Source organism: Mercenaria mercenaria, chromosome 6, assembly GCF_021730395.1.
Source record: "Mercenaria mercenaria strain notata chromosome 6, MADL_Memer_1, whole genome shotgun sequence".
Taxonomy (NCBI): domain Eukaryota; kingdom Metazoa; phylum Mollusca; class Bivalvia; order Venerida; family Veneridae; genus Mercenaria; species Mercenaria mercenaria.
Window position 1 is genome coordinate 69,198,224 of NC_069366.1, and position 21,164 is coordinate 69,219,387.

The 21,164-nt window shown below is 33.6% G+C and overlaps 1 protein-coding gene across 3 annotated transcripts in view; it reads left to right on the top strand.

The window, feature by feature from the left end:
• Positions 1–10,898: 10,898 nt before the first annotated feature.
• Positions 10,899–21,164, top strand: part of LOC123548675 (leukemia inhibitory factor receptor-like) — a 28,326-nt gene continuing 18,060 nt past the window's right edge. The window contains exons 1-10 of one of the 3 annotated variants that reach the window (XM_053546261.1): positions 10,899–11,024; positions 15,137–15,267; positions 16,156–16,298; positions 16,747–16,915; positions 17,275–17,372; positions 17,712–17,937; positions 18,099–18,232; positions 19,203–19,362; positions 19,644–19,799; positions 20,310–20,459. In XM_053546261.1, the coding sequence (XP_053402236.1) occupies positions 16,747–16,915; positions 17,275–17,372; positions 17,712–17,937; positions 18,099–18,232; positions 19,203–19,362; positions 19,644–19,799; positions 20,310–20,459 (1,093 nt within the window). In that variant the 5' untranslated portion in view covers positions 10,899–11,024; positions 15,137–15,267; positions 16,156–16,298. Of the gene's footprint in view, positions 11,025–11,168; positions 11,299–15,136; positions 15,268–16,155; positions 16,299–16,746; positions 16,916–17,274; positions 17,373–17,711; positions 17,938–18,098; positions 18,233–19,202; positions 19,363–19,643; positions 19,800–20,309; positions 20,460–21,164 lie in introns of those variants that run through there. The other 2 variants (XM_053546259.1, XM_053546260.1) reach the window with 2 other exon arrangements.

Consider the following 21,164-nt stretch of genomic DNA (forward strand, 5'->3'; position numbering starts at 1 on the left):
AGTACCTATGATAGTGAAATAGGAGCCAAGGCACAACTTTCTCAAGACATGTTACAAGACAATAACCTTATTAATTTGACCAAAGTGTATGACAGTTTGGGAAAAGAAAACTCAATCATGCAGACAGTGGGTGAATGTAAAAATCTACAAACCCTCAATAATATGATTCATTCTGAAAGACAGCGGCTTTCCAGAAACCGTACTGCCAGACTCTGGATACAGTACATGGACATGGTGTCAATATTACAACAATTCATACGAGCTGAAAGAACAGGGAATTGGGAGCTCCATTTAACCATACTGCCCAAGATGCTTCCATATTATGCAGCCTCAGGTCATAATCTTTACCTGAAGAGCGCCCATATATACCTGCAAAGTATGCTTCAGTTACCTGAAACCAATCCAGATGTGTATGAAGCCTTCATGGCAGGATACCATGTTATCAGACGAAGTGATCGCTATTGGGCAGGGCTTTCAACCGATTTGGTAATTGAACAGGTGTTGATGAGGTCAATCAAGTCTACGGGGGGACTTACACGGGGAAGAGGGATGAGCGAAAATCAACGAGCACTATGGCTGTTTTCAGTGCCGATATGTTTACAGATGAATAATGCAATGCAAGAATTTAGCAACACATCATACCAGACGAGTGAGCAGCACAAGGAAACAGGCAAATCTAGGACCACAAGAGATTCACAGGATATGACCGTTATACTCTCCTTCCTACGAGACCGAAACCCATTCAATGACCTAGACACAGAATTACGCAATATTGAGACAGGTGTAGTTGCAGACACATCTGTGAATGCTGATCAGGCAGAAGCAGTAGGGGAAACAATAGTGAAGGAAATGAGCGGGCAGACTGCAGGCAAGTTCTCATTCAAGCGATCCAAGCAAGTTGTAACCATGAGTTACAAATCAGACGTTAAAGTATTTGGTGAAGGAATTCACATTGATACACAGCTGCTGTTCCAGCGATTAACTACAGCAGCAGACAGATATGTTGACGATGTTTCAGAAGTGTTCAAGTACGAGCTCAGCAGTATTCCATCTTCGCTGTTTGACAATGCAGGTTTGCCCAGGGAGCCACAAAAAGCAACACTGGCAGATGCCCTCTGGAAACAAGGCGAATGTGCATCTATACCTGATGAAAACGTCCATACGCAAACAATTTACGTCATTGACGGAGGATCTCTGCTGCAGCGTCTTCAGTGGGCCAAAGGTTACACATTCGGGGAGATTTGCAAGGGCTATTATGACTACCTGCATCGACAATATGGAAACAACACAGTATCAGTAGTCTTTGACGGATATGAGCAGGGACCCAGTACAAAAGATGTCACTCACTTACGAAGGTCGAAAGGTCGAAGTGGGGCTGTTGTCAAGTTTACCATTGAAACTCCCTGTAGGATGAAGAAAGAGGTATTTCTTAGCAATCCGCAAAACAAACAAAACTTCATCTTCATGCTCGGTGAATGTTTGATGGGAGAAGGATTTTCAGTTCGTCACGCTGACAACGATGCTGACCTTTTGATTGTCCAGACGGCTGTTGAAATGGCAGAAACAGGTAACGTGACTGTTGTCTGGGAAGATACAGATCTTCTAGTCCTGTTGTGTTATCATTACAGAAATGATTTAAAGAATGTAATTTTCAAATCTGGTTCAAGAAAATCAACTGACATGAAAGGAAAGATATGGGACATTCGGAAAGCTACATCTCTGTTTGGAAATGACTTGTGCACGGTTCTTCCGCTGTTACATGCAGTGACAGGGTGTGACACAACGTCTAGAATGTTTGGAATAGGCAAACCAGCTGTACTTAAATTGTTCAAAAAGAGCCCTTTATTCCGCCAAAGATGTTTCAACTTCCTTACTGCAGATTATATGTGTGATATTCACAGGACTGGTGAGCAGCTTATTACCTGTCTGTATGATGAGCAGACCTGCCTGAAACTTGATGCATTAAGGTTCCAAAAATTTTCTGGCAAAGTTCAGGTGCAACAGTTACCACCCACATCAGTAGCAGCAATGTTCCATTGTCTCCGGGTGTACTATCAGACCAAGGTGTGGATGGGGGAATACAGTATTGAATCCCCTTGACTTCGGTTGGATCATTGTAGATAGAATGATGACCCAGTGAAAAAAACACTGCCTCCTGCACCTGAAAACCTTCTGAAGATAATCCGTTGCAACTGTAAGGCGAATTGTGACTCTAAGAAATGTACATGTCGTAAACACGGCCTTGAATGTTCGAGTGGTTGCGGTGATTGCAAAGGGGTTTCGTGTTCCAACTCCTTAGCTTTAGAAGAGTTTGTAGATGACGATGTGTGACAAACTGAATTAATGTCTGTAATGTGCCCTATTATATTTAGGGTTTGTTATATTGAAATAAGAATACAGAAAATATTAAAATGAAAAACACACAATGATAGTGGGTAAGGATATTTTAGCAAAGCTCAATTTACTAACATTTAAAGCACCAAGTTCTGAAAGAACACTTAAATTTAACCCATCTCTTTCATACTAATGGCATAAAGTTTTCATGTTTGAATAAAATTAATTTTAATAGAACGTTCAATATGTACATGTATTTTTTCGCATGATAGGTTTTGCATTCCTACTTTATACATAGTATACGCTATTTAAGCTTTTTATGTTGTTGTGCACCATGTACCTACCTGCTTACTCTGTACATGTCAAAAAGCTTATTTCTTGTATATGTTGATAATCAAATAAGAATGTGAGAAATGAGAAATCAACAATGGTAAATGGGAAAAATACTCTGAAACCGTTTAACCAAAAGTGGGTGGGGTAATTTTATACCTCATTTTTATGGCTCAGAATTGTAAAAAAGATAATTTTGTCATTTTTTATCTAACATACTCATTGGATTTTGTTATTGAATTAAATTTAGCATGTTTGAATGAACACTGCACTTTCAGTTTAGCTTATTGTACATTCTTACTTTGTTCTAAGTATAAGCTATTTTAGCCTTTAATATAAGTGAAATTAATACACTAGTTTCAATCATGTTATTTTATATTCTGTATGAAATATGTACTCTGTATATGTTAGAGAATTTTTGTTCTGGTATATGTTGATAATGAAATATGAAAATATGAAAAATCAGTTACATTAAATGTGAAAAAAATGAATTAACATTATTTTTAAACAAAGTGGGTGGGGTAATTATACCCATATTTATATATTTTCAAGGCACCAGGTATAAAAAAAACTTAATTTGATCAATATGTATGTTTAATACAATGGTATGTCATTACTGAATAAATTTTGATTGAATAAACATTGTTTTTCTAGTATAATTCATTCCCTTGTTACTTTATGCACATCATATGCTAATTTAAGCCTTTAAGATTTCTGAATGCACCATTTTCAATCACAACAATTTTTCCAAAAAACTGCAACAGCAACAGACCGGGACTCTTAACCAGTGAAAGTACAACAAATTTTCAACAAACTTGACGAGGAAACAGAAAGAATGAGTTTCGACGCCAAAACTGTTTCTTAATTGTTGATAGATAATAATGAGTTCAGTCAAGAAAATATGTACCGAATCCCCCTGAAAAAATATAACTATCACAATCTAAATTAGGAGGTTCTGAACATTGAGATAAAATGTTTCTTTCCTTAGCAAAAACGTTAAAATGAGTCATATTTATCAATTTGTTGGAAAACGATACTGCCTTTCTCTTTTTTAAATAAAAGTTTTGTAAACCTTTTAAATCCCACAAAACGGAATCTGTTCAATGATAAAAATTGTTTATAAGCTACGAGACAGTGACAGATCCGGATCACAAGGTGCGTTCTAATATCAAATTGTTAAAGATCCGGGTACTATGTCAGTTCAAATCCACAACACCCGAGGGAATAAATTACCTTGAAGTAATAACATTATTGTGTATAATCTTAAATATCTAAAGAAAATTCATTTACATAATAATATGTAAATGTAAAATTTAAATTGAAGCTATTTTGTTACAGCCTTACCCGTTTATAGGGGTATTTATAAAAATTCTTGTTTACAAATCCATGAAAAACGCACTGGATTTAGATAAAGGAAAATAAATAGTTTGTGTCATAACATGCAACCTACACGAGACATGTCGTAAATGGATATGAAAAGTTGCAAAAAGATTTTACTCAAGATAACAAGAAAAGATGCAGATATCTATATAAATGATTTTAGTTTATATTCATAATTTCAAAGGTAAACCTCAAATGCTTTATGATATAAAACCAATTTACTATACAAAATGAAATATTATTTTTTCATCACACCACAATGCAATTAGAAATAAAACTCTAGAAGAAGTGTAATATTTTCTGTATAGAGCTGTTATTAAAAAAATAGGCTGAACAAATAGAATATCATTTAATCATTTATTATGTAAATATTGTGCACGCATTAACAATATTGTAATGTTAGAAGTGTATGTTTGCATTTGTTTCAGACGAGCTTTGGTGCTGGCTGCTTATCACGCTGGTATACTTTAAGCTCGGGCATTTGGTGTTGCACATGGTACATAGTCATACTAATTATTATAGGACATATTTGTGCCGAGCACTATTAAAACTCCATCAATGGTTGGCACAGTAATGAACCGGACATAGAACATACCCTGTTAGTACTATGTTAACCTTTGACAGTTCAATTGTGACATTGACATTTGAGCTAGGAATAAAATGGTTGCACATGACATATCGTCTTGTTCTCGAAAAGATTAGATATTAGAGATAGCTTATATTAATTATGATATCTCGATTGTATTGAGTTATGAAGCGGAAAAACACTGTTGGCATTTAAACTGACTTTAGGTCAGTGGTCTATGTTTTGCACAATACTCGTGTTATTATGCTGAATATTGTGGCAAAAATACTAAAATTCGTTTGTTATGGACTGAGCACGACAGTGTAGGTGAACTGATTGTCGGGATGATCCTACACTTGCAGAAACGCTGGTTTTAAGACCGATAGACGAGTACTAAATTAAATTCATTCAGGTTAATAACAGAAACAGAGCGTAGTTAACACGCATGCATAATTCCAAGCCGTGGGTATTAAACATTTACCTCAAGGACACTAACGAATTGAGAAAGTCATTGGGCTAACTTGAGAAATTATTACTAGTATGTGACCTAAAGGGTTAAACCACAACAGTTTTACTTAGTTTTTCATTTCATTAATAATCTTTAGATAAAAAGTAAAATCAAGTGATTACGTCTAATCTCCTTTCTGTTCAATTCATGTACAAAGTAAAATAAAACAATGAAAATTGCGAAATAAATCACATGAACCAATTAACCTTTAGCCTGCTGGCGGCAAGTGATTCTGCCTTTGCGACCAGTGCAGACCAAGATCATCTCCACACAGGCTGGTCATGGTCTACACTGTTTGCTATTCTGTCTGTAAAATTTCAGTAAACACCACTTTGTTAAACAAGTGGTACTGCCCAAATTGAATGATAGACCAGTCCATTTTAGAAATTTAACAGGACAAAGGTTAAACAAGAGGGTCATGATGGCCGTATATTGCTCAACTGAGTTTAATCGCTTGCTTGAACAAATTTCTTTGCTAAAGCTTCTGAAACAAAAAGCAAACTAATTGAGAAGGTCATGGTAAAGAATCTTCAAGATTAGTACTAAAATCTGGTAAGAAAATATACAAATCTCTTTGCTGTAGATTCAAAAACAAGAAAGTTGATCAGGGCTAAGAGCATTAAAGATGAGCATTGAAATCTTTATCGAAAGTTACTGACGTGGTCCAAATTTCTATGCTGCTATGATCGGTGTGCAAAATGTCTGCTTCTTAAAAAAGAAAAAAAAAAGAAAAACAAGAACAAGAAAGTAGGTCAGTAGGTCAAGCTCACGGTCAAATTACCCCTAATTACTTGGAGTCATCAGTTAATGATTAAACGATCTAGGAAATATGATTAGATAATTTTTGAAGTATTATGTCCTATAAAACTCATATACTACGAGTGACCCCCGGGGCGGAACCTCTTTTAACCCCAGGGGCATAATTTAAACAATCTTGTTAGAGAACCACTAGGCAATGCTACATACCAAATATCAAAGGCTAAATCCTTGAACTTTCAGACAAGAAGATTTTATTTTTTTCCCCATATAAGTCTATGTAAAACTCGGGGTCACCGGGACAGGGTCTTTTTTCACCTCAGGGGCATAATTTGAACAATTATGTTAGAGGACTATTCGGCAATGCAACATACCAAATATCAAAACCTAGGCCTTGCAGATTTAGGCAAGAAGATTTAAAAAAATAATCCTATGTAAGTCTATGTTAAACTTGACACACCCTGGGTGGGGTCTCTTTTCACCTCACGGGCATAATTTGAATAATCTTGGCAAAGGACCACTAGGCAATGCAGCATACTAAATATCAAAAGCCTAGGCCTTGGAGTTTCAGAAGAAAATATTTTTTAACATTTTTTCCTTTATAAGTCTATGTAAAAGTTGGTACCCCCGGGGCGAGGCCTCTTTTCATCCCAGGGACATAATCTGAACAAACATAGTAGAAGACAACAAGGCAATCCTATACACCAAATATCAAAGGCCTAGAACTTGTGGTTTCAGACAAGAAGATTTTTAAACATTTTTCCTATGTAAGTCTTTGTAAAATTGGACCTCTTTTTACCTTAGGGTTTTAATTTGAACAATTTTGATAGAGGACCATAAGGCAATGATACATTCCAAATATCAAATGCTTAGGTCTTGTGGTTTCAGACAAGAAGATTTTTTTCTATATAAGTCTATATAAGATTGAGACGCCGGGATGGGGCTTCTTTTCATCCCAGGGTAATAATTTGAACAATCTTGGTAGATGACTACTAGATGATGTCACATACCTAATATTAAAGATCTATGCCCCTTGGTTTTTGACAAGAAGATTTATAAAGTATTTTCTAATATAAGTCGACATAAAACATGTGAACCCCGGGGCGGGACCATATTTGACCTTAGGGGGATTATTTGAATAATATTGGTAGAGGACCACTAGATGATGTTACATACCAAATATTAAAGCCCTAGACTTAGTGTTTTTGGACAAGAAGATTTTCAAAGTTTTTCACTATATGCCTTACACACCGTAAAGTCAACACTTTTTATATTCTGGTTTACGGGAGATTTTTCAAAAAAATTGGGTCTTGGGGGACAAATAAAAATAAAAACCCCAAGTTTGAGCAGTCGACCAAATTAATAAAAAATAAAACGTCCAAAAGGATACAATTTTTTTATTTTTTTGTACACCACAGAAAACAAAAGCTTGCAAGCTTAAATTGCATACAAACTCACAAATGAACTATTCTGAACTGGTTTATATACATTCATCACAGTATATATGTTTGTTTTCTTTATGTGTAGCTTGATGCATAATGCCATTTTAAAGTCACCAAGGATAGTTTATTTTGTGTTATTTGTTATGTATCTATTTGTAAAAATACTTAAATTCTTTTTAATAACTACACACAGTTACGTGAACAGATTGACGGATTACCCTACACTCTGAAAATGTTTATTAACTAGAACAGACTAATTAATCATTAAGGTTAATCAGAAACACTTAGTTACACGCATACATAATTCAGCCGTGGATAAACATTTGACTCAAGACATAAGAATGAAAAGTCTTGCTAATTGATAAATTATTACATGTTTGAATCGTGTAACCAAATGTTAAACACACAAATTTTTTAGTTTTGTTAATTTCAGTAATCTTTGAATAAAAGTTAAATTTTGATACGTCAATCCCTTTTTTCACGACAAAAAAACAATTGAATTTGCGAAATAAAAATAACAAACCTTAGCCGCTGATTTTCAACACTTTGCGCAGTGAGAAAGATCATCTCCACTGGTATGGCACTGTTGCATCTGTCGTAAGATTATGCAGTCAAAAACACTATACAATTACTGGAATGTGTACCATCATTTAGTTTCACTAAAGTCAAAGGGCCATGGGGCCCGAATTAATAGTTGTCTGACAACTTGCACCTCAAACACAAACTATTGAAAGGTCTTTCTTCAGATTTACTGGAAATTCAAGTTGAAAATGAAAATCTCTTTGCTGGAGCTTCAATAAGAAGTTATCTTGGTTAGTAGCAATTAATACATGATATCGAATCTATGAAATACTGACGGAGTCCAATTTCTATGGCAATATTCGGTGGGGCTAATTTGCTTCAAAAAAAAAAAACCACAGATAGGTCTGGCACGTCGACAATTACTAATTACTAGTCTATTAATATTTATCACAGAAATATTTTAGTCAACTTTGCAAGTATTAGTCTTTCTCATTGACAATGCGGCGGTATTCTTTAACCAGTGCATTAAAATTTGGTTAGTATACCACTAGGCAAGCCTTAAACTCAAATTTCAATGTGCATAAGACTTTGCTTTCCAATTGATTTTTTGTTTTTCCCCTTTTAATCAATTGTAAACTTCGGCAGTCCCCGAACAGGTCGTTTTCCAAATCACATATTTAGAACAATTTGTTAAGGATATCGCAATCACATACTCTATCAACTGGACCTTGAATTAGGCAAGAAGTAGTTTAAAAAATATCCTAATGTAAGTTTTATGTCTGCACCTGTTCTCTTTCACTCACGGATAATTTGTTTTCAATAGACATCTGTGCCAACGCATCCCAAATATTAAGCCTATCTGAACTTTCAAAGAAAATTATTTTTACCTATTTTTTCCTTTAAATTTGTAAATTGACCACCGGCCGCCATTTTTCATGCTCAGGTGAATATTGATAAAAACTACAGTAAGTACAACTTAGCAATCTGCAGAACAAATTATGACGGCGCGCGTGTATTCAAAAAAAATATAATAAAATACTAAATATTTCTATTTTCTTTGTTTGGCCCGGTGGACTTCCCGTTAATCTTGAAAATATAAACATAAGCTGCTACATCAAATTTCAACTAGGTCTTGTGGTTGACAAGTGCATTTATAAATCAAAAGTAACCGTGGTTTTTACCCCGGGTAATAATTTGACATCTTATCGACTACTAGATGATGAATACAATTAATGACTTATCTTGGATTTTTGGAAAAGAAATTTATAAGTTTTTCATAAATGCATCCATAAAAACATGTGTCGGAAAGACCTTAGGGTTATTGAATAATATTGTTTAGACCACTAATGAGTTACATAAAATAATTAAAGTAATTAGTGTGTATTAGTTACACAAAGATACTCAAATGTTTTTCACTATATAATCTATTTCTAACCTGACACTCATCACCGCCAAAACCATGCGCGCCATATTTGACCGTGCGAGAAGAGAATTGAAAAACTGTAAGACATAGTGAACAGCATACAAGTAATAACAACCCAGATTGGGTTGGAAAAAATAGAATTTAAAAGTATTTCCCTTTCTTGCTAGGCTACCACTGTAGAAATTCGTTCCTGCGGTAACCAATGGACATGGCCGGGACATAGCTCGAGTTCATCGAAATTGACGCCGTTTGGCTAATGGTGGACGGACGCGACATACGAAGCGACAACATGCCACTCACAACACTCTGGAGTCATTCATGCTCAATAGTAATCAAACTAACATGGCCTTCTTCTAATACTGTTGAAGGGTAAAAAAATACAAACATTCCATGCTTTGAATGATTCAGTGAAAATCAGATATTTGGTACATCTGATATCAAACAGGTAGTTATATGAGTAAGAATTGTAAGTTGGGTTTCTGGATGCGAGATTCAAATGTTTGCCCATTAGAGGTAATTCAACCTCGACGGAAATGACCCGCTCTGAGGTGATGGGTACTATATATTTAAATGCCTTACACCCGTAAGGTCACATTTTCACTTGACGAGTTTTTAAAAAAGGTCTTGGGGGACAAATAAAATAAAATACCTAGGTTTGAACGTACCAGGGAGATATAAGCGCTGGTCTTGGTTTCTCTAGAGGTGTTCCGTAGGTTGCGCCGCAGAAAGCCGAGCATGTTGTTTGCTTTCTTGGTCACTCGGTCGATATGTGGTTTCCATGAAAGTTCAGAGTTAAGGTCACACCAAGGTACTTAGATGTTTTTTTTCACTGGATAGCTGGATGTCTTTCAGTATGTAGTTAGTTGAAATGATATTGGTTCTTGTCTGTGTTGCACGTAGAACACTGCACTTTTGCGGGTTAAAGTCCATACCCCATGTAGCTTCCCATATAATATAGTTGTTGCTTCAATCTGTGCGTAATGAAAGTACACTTTAAAGGCTGATAAAGTTTATACTTTTGTAGTGTCGCATTTATAATATAATAAATAATCTGACCTATAAAACTATTTAAGCAATATTTTTTGAAACAATTGGAATAAAGGAATACAGACCACTGACGATATCGTAAAAGATGGCTAGGTGGAAACGTATCTATTTATAGTCGTTTCTTATAAAGGATTAAATGAATGAATAAATATGTAAATAAATAAAATAGATAAAAAATAATTACACATACATTATGCAATTTTGTATCTTGTAATTTGCTTTTTACAGGATCTCTGGTGAATACACAAGTATAAAAAAAATAGTGCCTTTAAAAAAATACAATATTATATTTTCCAGTTGCTATCGACATATTGCTACCTCATTCACGAAATCAAATAGAAGGATAAACAATTTTAGTAACATTTTATTTTTCACAAAAAAAATAAATCATATATATGATCTATAATTAGACATTTATCTGATCATGATAAATTAATATCTAACATTGATTATTTTTCGTGTAAATCAGTTAAATAAAGCATTGGTAATGGTAGTAGAAATGGACCATATCGCGACAGTTTACAAAACAGGGTATGATTTTTTTAATATTTACTATTCGGGTTAAGGTAAATACTACTACACGTGGTTTCATTTAAATGCAGACATACGCTTAAATTTAACAGTATATATGACGGATATAAATGCATTGTAACAAAATAGGGTTATCATTCGTACCTGACAGCAAGCAATCGACCGGGTGTACTGAACTATTTAAAGGTATGTTGCATTTTTTTCTCTATAAACAAATATTACTTATAACATATTACTGATATGTTATAATATTGTCATTATAAATATAATAAAAAAAACATGTATTATCTTTGAGTACATACGTTCAAAACTAGTATGGTAGTCTGTATTTGAGAATTTTAAATTGCTTCATTATTTAGTGTTACAAGAAGGAGATTTTTCTTGTTTTAATTTTTTTAAATGTTACTTTCAACGCTTTATACAACAGAAGAAAGATTGCAATAGTACATTGATGCTATCGGTAGGTTAACTTTCGATTGAATATCTAACTGAGATAAATATTTCTCATTATCTTATACTGATTACTTGGGACATCGTTATACGCTCAAAATCACAACTGAAACAGTTCATTCATGCAGAGAAACTGCCAAACTACCTTGTGGTGGATCTACCATAAACAATATCCCGAGGATCATATCAGTTTTTCAGTCAAAACTAAAGAATGAATCTGCCGCAATGCCGTCAGGGTATGCGACACGAAATTACCGTTGGCTTTATTATCAATATGCGTATATTTGAGTTTGACAACAACCTTATCCTATTGTTTGAAAATAACTTTTTTCATACAATTTTATGACAGTAAATACATTTTATTCTTAAACCGCTCACATAATTCTTTCTGGATATCCATTATGAATGCCTAGACTACATCTACTGCGGCATAGTTTGCATGTACCTAGAACCACTGGTTGCTTAAGAAATCTTAATTTTATATTTGAAAACCTCTACGAAAATTGTGTTTTCCCTATTCCAGGTTTTTATGGAAAAAAAAGAAAAAAAGATTATATATTCATACTTCCAATGTGACTATTTTTTATAGCATGACTATTGTTTGTAGCATAATGATCAATTTTAATAGTTTCATTTCGGATATGAAATGTGTGAGCGTGTTTAAAGTGTTTAGTGGTCGCAGATAAAAACTGATAAGAAACTGGAAATTTTGAACCTGCTGGTATATAAATCTGAATGTAACTGAAATGATATAGAGTATCGTGTCAGACAGTATTAGCGGTTAATATATTTATTTAAATATCAAGGTTTAATTCTGAACGAAATAATCAATCATTATGCTTTATACAATACTGAAAAGGTATGTTTTTCTTCTACACTACATTAAAACATAATACATACTATCAAATAATAACTGAATTAAGTACTACAGGTGATACTTCAGTTTTTGTAAAAGATACTTTATATTTTGATTCAGAATGTTTAGAATTTTTCATTCAGTTTGTTTCCTGATGTTTCCGACAAAAGCTATTGCCATTGTTGTTGATGAATGAATGGTTCATCCGTATGCAATGTAAATATATCTATTCAAATTACAGGCTCGGTCTTGATCGTCTTTTTGCAAAGCTGAGACCGGAATACTAGTTAAACATAGGTAGTTGTGTTGCTGCTATTGTCAAGAAGTTTATCCATTTTTATCCCCTGCCGATGAAATCGGGAGTGGGTATTGAAATGGCGTTGTCAGTCCGTCCGTGCGTCCGTCCATCCGCAGCCATTTCTCAGTAACTAGCAGGCAGAATTTCATGAAACTTGAAATAAACATGAACCAACATACTGCGATGATGCCTGTCAAGTTCTTTTGGATTGGTCAATTTCCTTTAGAGTTATTGCCCTTTATTTACTAAAAAATGCCCAAAAATGCCCGTTGGCAGCCATTTCTCAGTAACTAGCTGGTAGAATTTCATGAAATTTGAAAAAAAGATAAACAACATACTGCAATGATGCCCGTCAAGTTTTTATTATTATTATTATTTTTTTTTTTTTTTGACTGGTCAATTTCCCTTAGAGTTATTGCACTTGATTTAATGAAAAATGCCCAGAAATGTTCGCCTGCAGCCATTTCTGTCAGTAACTATCAGGTAGAATTTCATAAAACTTGAAATAAACAGGAACCAACATACTGCAATGATGCCCGTATTTTTTTTTTTTTGATTCAGTTTCCCTTAGAGTTATTGCCCTTTAATTGTTTAAGAATCCACAGACTTGTACATAACAAACCAGCCAATTGGTAGAATTTCATTAAACTTCTTTCATTCTTTTCCATGAACATTTTTTTATAAACAGGTGAAGTTGTGTACCCAAACCTGGTCACCACCTTGCCTTGGTCACACCCCCTCTCTCTCCCCCTCCCCCTCCTCAAAAAAAAATCCTTTTTTTTTCATGAATATTTTATTAACATGCAAAGTTGTACCCAATCTCCACTCAGTCATGCCCCTCCCCGTGATCATGCATCCCTCCCCCCCCCCCCCCCCCCGATTTTTTTTCTTTCCATCAATATTTATAATCAACATGTGAAGTTTTGTACCCTCACCCGGTCACCCCCCCTGCCCCCCCCCCCCCCCCCCCCCCCCCCCAAAAAAAAAAGCATTCATTTTCTGTTAAAATTATGTTGACTAATGAAATTATTTGCTTCTTAGTAACATCCTTAACTTTTTGCCGGGTATATTTTTTTGCCATTCCTCACCACAAACCCTTTCGGCGGGGGATACCAATTCATTGAATTTGCTTGTTAATTCAGTTTTAGTAGGCCCAGGAACACACTTCCTTGTTGCCTTTGTCATAAAATTGTTTGAGACGAAAAAAATGCACAAAAAACACTGAAAAATGAGACGTGTCAATGGCATTTATTACTTTTATAATAGGTTCAAATAATAAGATATTTGTGAATAAGATGTTAAATTGTCGGTTTATTTTTCTTGCGTGTTTTAGGTTAAAATCTCATCCAAAATATCCTGATCATTTCTAGCGAATATGACTTAATCTGCCAAATGGTTCCGGTAATTAGATATGTCAGCGTCCAATTACTTCATTTGATAACTGTTTATCTGTTCGATTTAACTTTAAATTAAAATAACACGTAATATATATAATAAACCTTATAAGTGGCTTAAGTAATTTGATATGTCCGCTGTATGTAGAATTATTATATTATCTTTAACTATTGAATACTTTTGTTCGCTGTTGAAGCAGATTACTGAGAAATGTAATGGTTTTGATAAGTTGATAGGTCCGATTCTTAAAACATCTCATGATTTATGAATTCGTCATTTTGTTTGGTGTTTCATCAGAATAGCATGAATGATATACTTAAATATGTCTTTTGCTTTATACAAAGAAATATTCGTTTATCTTTATCTATATCTGGTATACATTCCTCAATTAAAGATAAAGAAAATTATCTTTAACTAAAACTGGTATACATTTCTCAATTAAAGATAAAGAAAATTATCTTTAACTAAAACTGGTATACATTTCTCAAATAAAGATAAGGCAAACAAAAAATCAAATAAAGGTAAGACATTTTACATAAGACTGAAAACACATGAAACATAGTATTCAAAACGGAAAGATTGTGGAAATATGAAGAGGATATATAAATTAGGTAAGGTAATATTTAAAGAGTAATAAATGAAAAACAAATCAAACGTAGCAAAACATTTTGTGATGACGCTAAGATATATGTATAAAGCAAGTGTCTGGACTATTCGACTTAAATAGAAATAGGGCAAAACCATTGTTACTGAAACGTAATGTAGGAAAAGTGTATCCTGTATTATTATGACTATTCTTTCCTTATTGGACAAATAAATTCTAAACTAGAAATATAATCATTATAAATCTGTTCTCTGCAAGTAACTGCCAACTTCCCCACATGAATCAGAGGTGGAGGACTTATGATTTCAGACATAATGTCGTTTATCAAATAGTCACAGAAAACATATACCCTGCCCGTGGATCGAACTCGCGACCCCGCGATCCGTAGACCAACGCTTTTACCTACTTATCTAAGCGGGCGGGCTCCATTGTTATAGTATGTTAATGAAACACAAATCTTTCGAGATTATTCGTTTTTTAGTTCAGCTGATTTATAATTAATGGTTGATCAAAATAAACAAATGGAAAGTATTGATGTGGCTGATCATTATAACACATTATCTATGAATGGCAAACAACAAATTCATACATCAACTTTTCAACAATGCTTTTCATAATTACCACATGCACTGTACAATATGCATCAATTTGATAATGAGAACAATAGTTAAGCCATTTCTCGCTTCCTGTTTCAGCAAATTTGAAACGTTGCAAAGGGAAATCGCTTATAGAGAGAAACAGTTCAGAATGAGGACAGCGGATAAAGTGTTCACAGTTGCGTTGCTAGCATATTTTATTCCATGCTATACTTGAGTTTTACATAATAGTAAGTAATTTTATCTTCTTTCATTTGCTTGCTTGAACAATTCCTATCTTAATATAACTTCCCGTTACTTTACACACAGACTTGTTAGATGAAGTCATGATTCAAATATATTTATATTTTTCACAAATGTATTTTGTTATCTGATTTTATATGCATCTATTTTATACATTGCCTTTCCTTTCTTATCAGTCTCAGTGGATGGTGTGATTGGATCTATTATTTATGCATGGGAGACTTTTAGAAAGAATGACCAAATATGTCTATATTCCCGCGAAATTTGAAGTTAATACTAAAATAGATTTGTTTTATTTATCAAGATATTTACGTTTTTCATTAGAAACTACTAGGAAATTCAGCGGCCAACTCACGCCTGTAGACGCTAATGTGTGTACAACACAGAATATTACTTTTACCAGTAAACTTCTCCAATCTCCATCGCTTAACTTCTCCATCGGCCTTGCTATTAAATATTCAAATACAAATACAACATACGTGGCAGTAGATTATGATAAAGTAACAGAGATCAATGAGACGATGTCGCAATTTACACTGTACAATATCACTTTGGATACGGAAAATGAGTCAGAACCTGTATATTTCTATGTTAAGAGGTACTTTTGGCAATGCACTACTTTGGTTATTTATGGCGCGGCTCTAATAATAAGCCTTTCAATTTGTGATCAATGTCAGTAATTAGAAATAGAATTGAATATAATGGCACAGTCTGTAAATATTGATTTGAATCTGAACTAAATAGAAAGCAAATTATGCATGCATTATTCAAAACAATTAAGTAAAATTAATTCCCTATTCATTTAGATATATATCAAATCCTTATACAATTCTGTTTTCCTAAGTATCCTAAGTATCTTTTGATCTTTGTTTCAGTCAAGCCAAATCCAGTTTCGAGCATTTCATCAAAGGTTATCAACAGTACGTGCATTCAGGTATTTTGGAATACAAGTGATTCGGAGCCACAGCATCCTAAAGAACATAGAATTATTGTATTCAGTAAATGGGATAATTTTACGGTAAATTACGAAATTCTATCTACTACAATGCAGTCTTATCCAGTTCCATTACCGGCTCATGCCTTAACTAGGACAAAATCATCGTATCAAATTTTATTTTGTAATCAGGTAGAACTCTGTGTAAAACTAAATATTATACACAAATCGCACATATGAAATCTGTAAGAAGATCCTGTTGAAGCATAAAACATTACCAAGCAAAGCAACAAGCAACATCAGACTGATATTCATTTTTGAAAGATTGATACAGGAGCTATTTTTCGATTTTATATCAACATTGTACTGGACATTTTCTGTTACTTTCTACTTAAATGTGCAGATTGATGAATCTAAAGCATGCATACATTTCTTGAATAAAATCCCGCGTGTTTCAGCACGATGTTTTTTTTTTATAACTGTGTTTAAGGTACTTGGTGCTTTGGAAATCTATCTATACTTTTTTTTGTAGATGACTTTTAAAACATCTGAGACCACTGAGCAATTTCCACACAGTCGGACCTTTTGCAACCTACATCCATACACTGAATATACATTTAGTGTAAGTATACAGCCGATTGGCCTCTACTCAGGCTTTTTCAGTGACGAGACAAAAAGTGTATCAAGGACGTTCTCTGACAGTAAGTAGATTTTTCTACATTTAATTACATGTATATTTTTATTACAATCATAGTCAAGAAGACACGACAGAAAATTGAATTTTATAAGAATGAATTTAGCATTCATCGTAAATTATTACGGTAGTTAGTGTGTTTGATGAGAGAACATAAGTTATAGTAAAACTTCAACATATTGATTTTGGAAACTGATGTATCGTTAACAAGAACAAGAAAGTTTTACATATTGAATTTTGTGTTAGTATCGTTATATCTTTATATTATTTGAATTTTCTTTATCGTATTTCATTTTCTTGTAAAAACCTATATAAACACGTCTCAAGAACTCTAGTTTTAATGTTCTGTCGCTATCAAATTTCCAGTTCCAAGTGCAAGTCCAGAGTTGATAGAAGGGGGCTATAGCTCTAATCAAAGAGGCTGTGATAAAGGTTGTCAGAGAGTTGTTTGCATATTTTGGAAGGTAGGCTTCTTTCATATTTCACTATTTACATCGAAACTCCGTCTTTCTTTATCAGTAAGCTCAGCTTCTTTGTTCTCAACCAGATTATTTCTCATTTAGATAAACACAGAAAGACTACATTGTATATGTGCATAACTCGGAAGAGGTATATCCCGGTAGTCAGTTTGAATTAGATCCGCAGATTAGAAATACAATATAACTGTTGTGAAATAAAAAAAAAATATGAAGATATATTAATTGCCACTATCTACGGTTTAAGGTTTATATGTAGCAGCTACTTGTATAAATAGTTGTGAATAGTACATTAATGTTGTTTTGAATAACTTTACCATGTTTTAGTCAATCAAGGAAGAACATAAGAATGGACAAATGAGGAGTGTCCAGGGTCTGTTTACTGCCATTAATGCGAAAATACCACCTCTACAAGATGACTGGGCCACAGATTCCACGTATAGTTGCTCCTATTTATTGTGTAACACAAACTATAACTACACTATTAAGGCCAGGAATGTAAATGGTACATCAGACAATGGCTCGACAATCACAATACCATCATTTAATCCAGGTACGTTTATATGACACATAAAATGCAAAGTGCTTTAAATTAGTAAATATTACTTTACATATTGAAAATTGAATATTTATTCATAAAGCCAATTTTATTAGTATCACTTAATAAACTACTCATTTTCACAAAACTACTGAGCACCAACGTTTTTTATCTAGGGAATATGCCGCCACAATTTGTAGTGGAATCAACTAATACATCAGAAGTTTACATCAGCCTTGACCAACGAGAAGATCGCCATACCAAACAGTATATTGTAGCGTGGTGCCGAAATAAAAATAGAGATTGTCAGGTATGAGGTGTCAGAATCTAATAAATACTGAGAAAGTACAACAGATTTAAGATCTCAGAACACTGGTTTAAAATAATTTAAAGCATTATTTTAATTTTACTATTGCAAAGCTAGAACAATTTAGCACAATTTGTTAAGATACACATGCTTGAAATGGTACATGAGATTAGTACAAAACCGTTATATTAAGAACAGAACACCCAAATAGTTACGAAAAACAAAATCAATATTGACAAAGGTAAGAGGGATGACAAAACCAAAGTACATGTATTTACTGTTGTAAAGTACTGTCAACACAAATTGTAATAACGTAATTTTGAAGAAAGGTCTGAAGACTCAAAATATTCAAAGATAAACGATAAAGATAAAACCAACATCTTTAAAAAAACTCCCTAATAACGATAAAGGTGAATTTAGTCAAATGCCTTAAGATTTAACGACGCCGTGCTTTCATTGTGATGCTTTCATTAAGTTTGCGTTAATTCGTATTTGTAAATTTCTTTTACAAATTTCATGAGCGATACTTTAGTCATAATGAGTCGTTTAATTAAAATACTAAAATGTGTGAACACTTATGCCATGCATCTCGGACAGGGTACTCAAAGTGAGTACTTGATCTTTATCTACAGTGTCATACCTTGACGTTAACGTCCATTCGTAGATTTCCCATTTTCTCCCTCTATCTCCGCTGTCTTTTAGCAATTCTGGACCATTTTAGAATCTTTTGTATCACTTGAAGATAAAAGTTCAGAAAAATGTCGATGCAGTAAAAGTTCATTGGCATATCTCACATTTCCTGTTGGAGAAACTTCAATATGTTCTAGGTAAATAATAAACACTTCGATGCCTACGGCGTGTTTTTAGAGATATTAAAAAGCAGAAAAAATACAAGTAAAAGAAATGTGATATTTTCATCGTGTGGATTTTCTTCTCAGTACTCTATTTTATATGGCTACTTTAATATTTTCAGCCAGGTGATGAGTTCAGTTGGAAACACTTTCCTTCAAACACAACAGAAGCCGTTTTACATATAAAATCATCACAGGACTTTTTGTACGGTGTTAGTGTATTAACAGAGGATGGAAGCAGTGGTGTATCGTGGCAGGATTGTGTATATCAGAAAAATATACGTACGTTTTATCTTTTGCAAATATTATATAAAATACACTAAGCTGTTTCCTTGGTTGTAAAATTGTATCTATAAATTTGCAGTATTTCTCCACGAATATCATTTGACTGGTAAATGCTTGTGAAAAAGTATTCCTGTGCATACTTATGAAATAGTTAGAAAAACTAAACGAATTACTTCGCATAGTATTTAGTAATAAATTACAAAGATAGTTAATTAATTTAATTAAGAAAGTTAAGGACAGTCGACTTGTTTAGTGGGAGTGTATTCATTTTACAACAGCCCCAAAGAGGGAGCCTCAGAATGTTGTGGTGTCGGCGGGATCTGATGATAACACACTGGTTGTCAAGTGGGATAAACTGGCATGTGAATCAAATGAGCCATACATAGCCATGTACAATGTGCAATTCAACAAATTAGATGATATAAATCGGAAATGTAAAAACAAATCTAAATCTAGACAATAAAGATGTTTTAAAAGCAATATTCTGCTTTTGCACTTGTTATACTAGACCCAAATTTGAAATTTGTAATATAGCTTATTTAAATATGAAACTATGCATAAGGTAAACATTTTATACATATAGAGTAAATGTGTACTAGCACTTAGATTTGTTTTAAGCAATGTTTTTACTACACGTAATTTTGTTATGAGGGTAACTATTTATGCACTCGTATTGTATATTTTAGTAAAATTGAATACATTTGATGAGAATTTAAAGTATTTGAAAATCTAAACATATATATCTTATTGAAAGACTTGCATTCGGTAACTGTTCTATTTATTTCATTTTTGTGTTATCAGTAACGTTAAAACTGGTTAAATGTATGAACATAGTACACAGCTAAATTAAATCATGTAGAAAAAATGAAAACGTATAGCGAAAAACATGAAATGTTTGAAACTAATTAATATATCTTCACGTCATTAAATGTTTTAATAAACAGCTATCAATGTGGCTGAGTCGGACGAAGCGAGAGTGGTGTTAAGAGACATGGAGGAAGATCAAACTTATCTTGTGACGGTGAGAGGAATCACAAAAGATGGACGTTATGGACCTGAGAGTCAACCTCAGAAAGGCGTACCAGTAAAAAAAAGTATGGCACTATATATTTGTGTTGGACATTTACGAAACATCAGTTAAACTGTGTGGCACCAGCTATATGTCATTGAAAGAGGGGGGGGGGGGTCCCAGTTAGGTGTCTGCGCAAAATGTTTTTTGATTTTATTTATTCTTTGTGGTAATATACCTACATGTATTAAGTTTCATTAACAAGTGTTACTGTTACCAGTTTTGACCTACTTTTATATATATTCACATTTAAAGTGGGTGGGGTAATCTGACATGTGACCAGCCAGGAACACAATTTCTGTTTTTTTTTTAAATGGTTCAAACCTTTTACCTGAAACTTTCATGATAAAATAACTATGCAATGGGCATTCAGACAATATGTTGCATTTTAAAATTGTACTGAATACTTTTTTCATCACAGAGCCACCAAGTGGTCTAATCAAATTTACTGATTTTCAATGGACGAACTTTACCAAAAAGCTAAAACATTTTTCATTAGTTGAGATATTAAGGTGTTATTTTCAGCAGATATTGTAAACTAATAAACATTAAAATGACAGTATATCAGTGTACTCTGATTGATATTGGAAGAGTGGTACACTCTCAAATTGGGAAAACGTGGGTGGGGTAAATAAATATTCGAAGCAACACTACAAAAATTGTGGAGTTGTTACGAAATGACCTCAGATTGTCTATTACTATCTTAATTGTGCCCCCATGAGTGGTATTT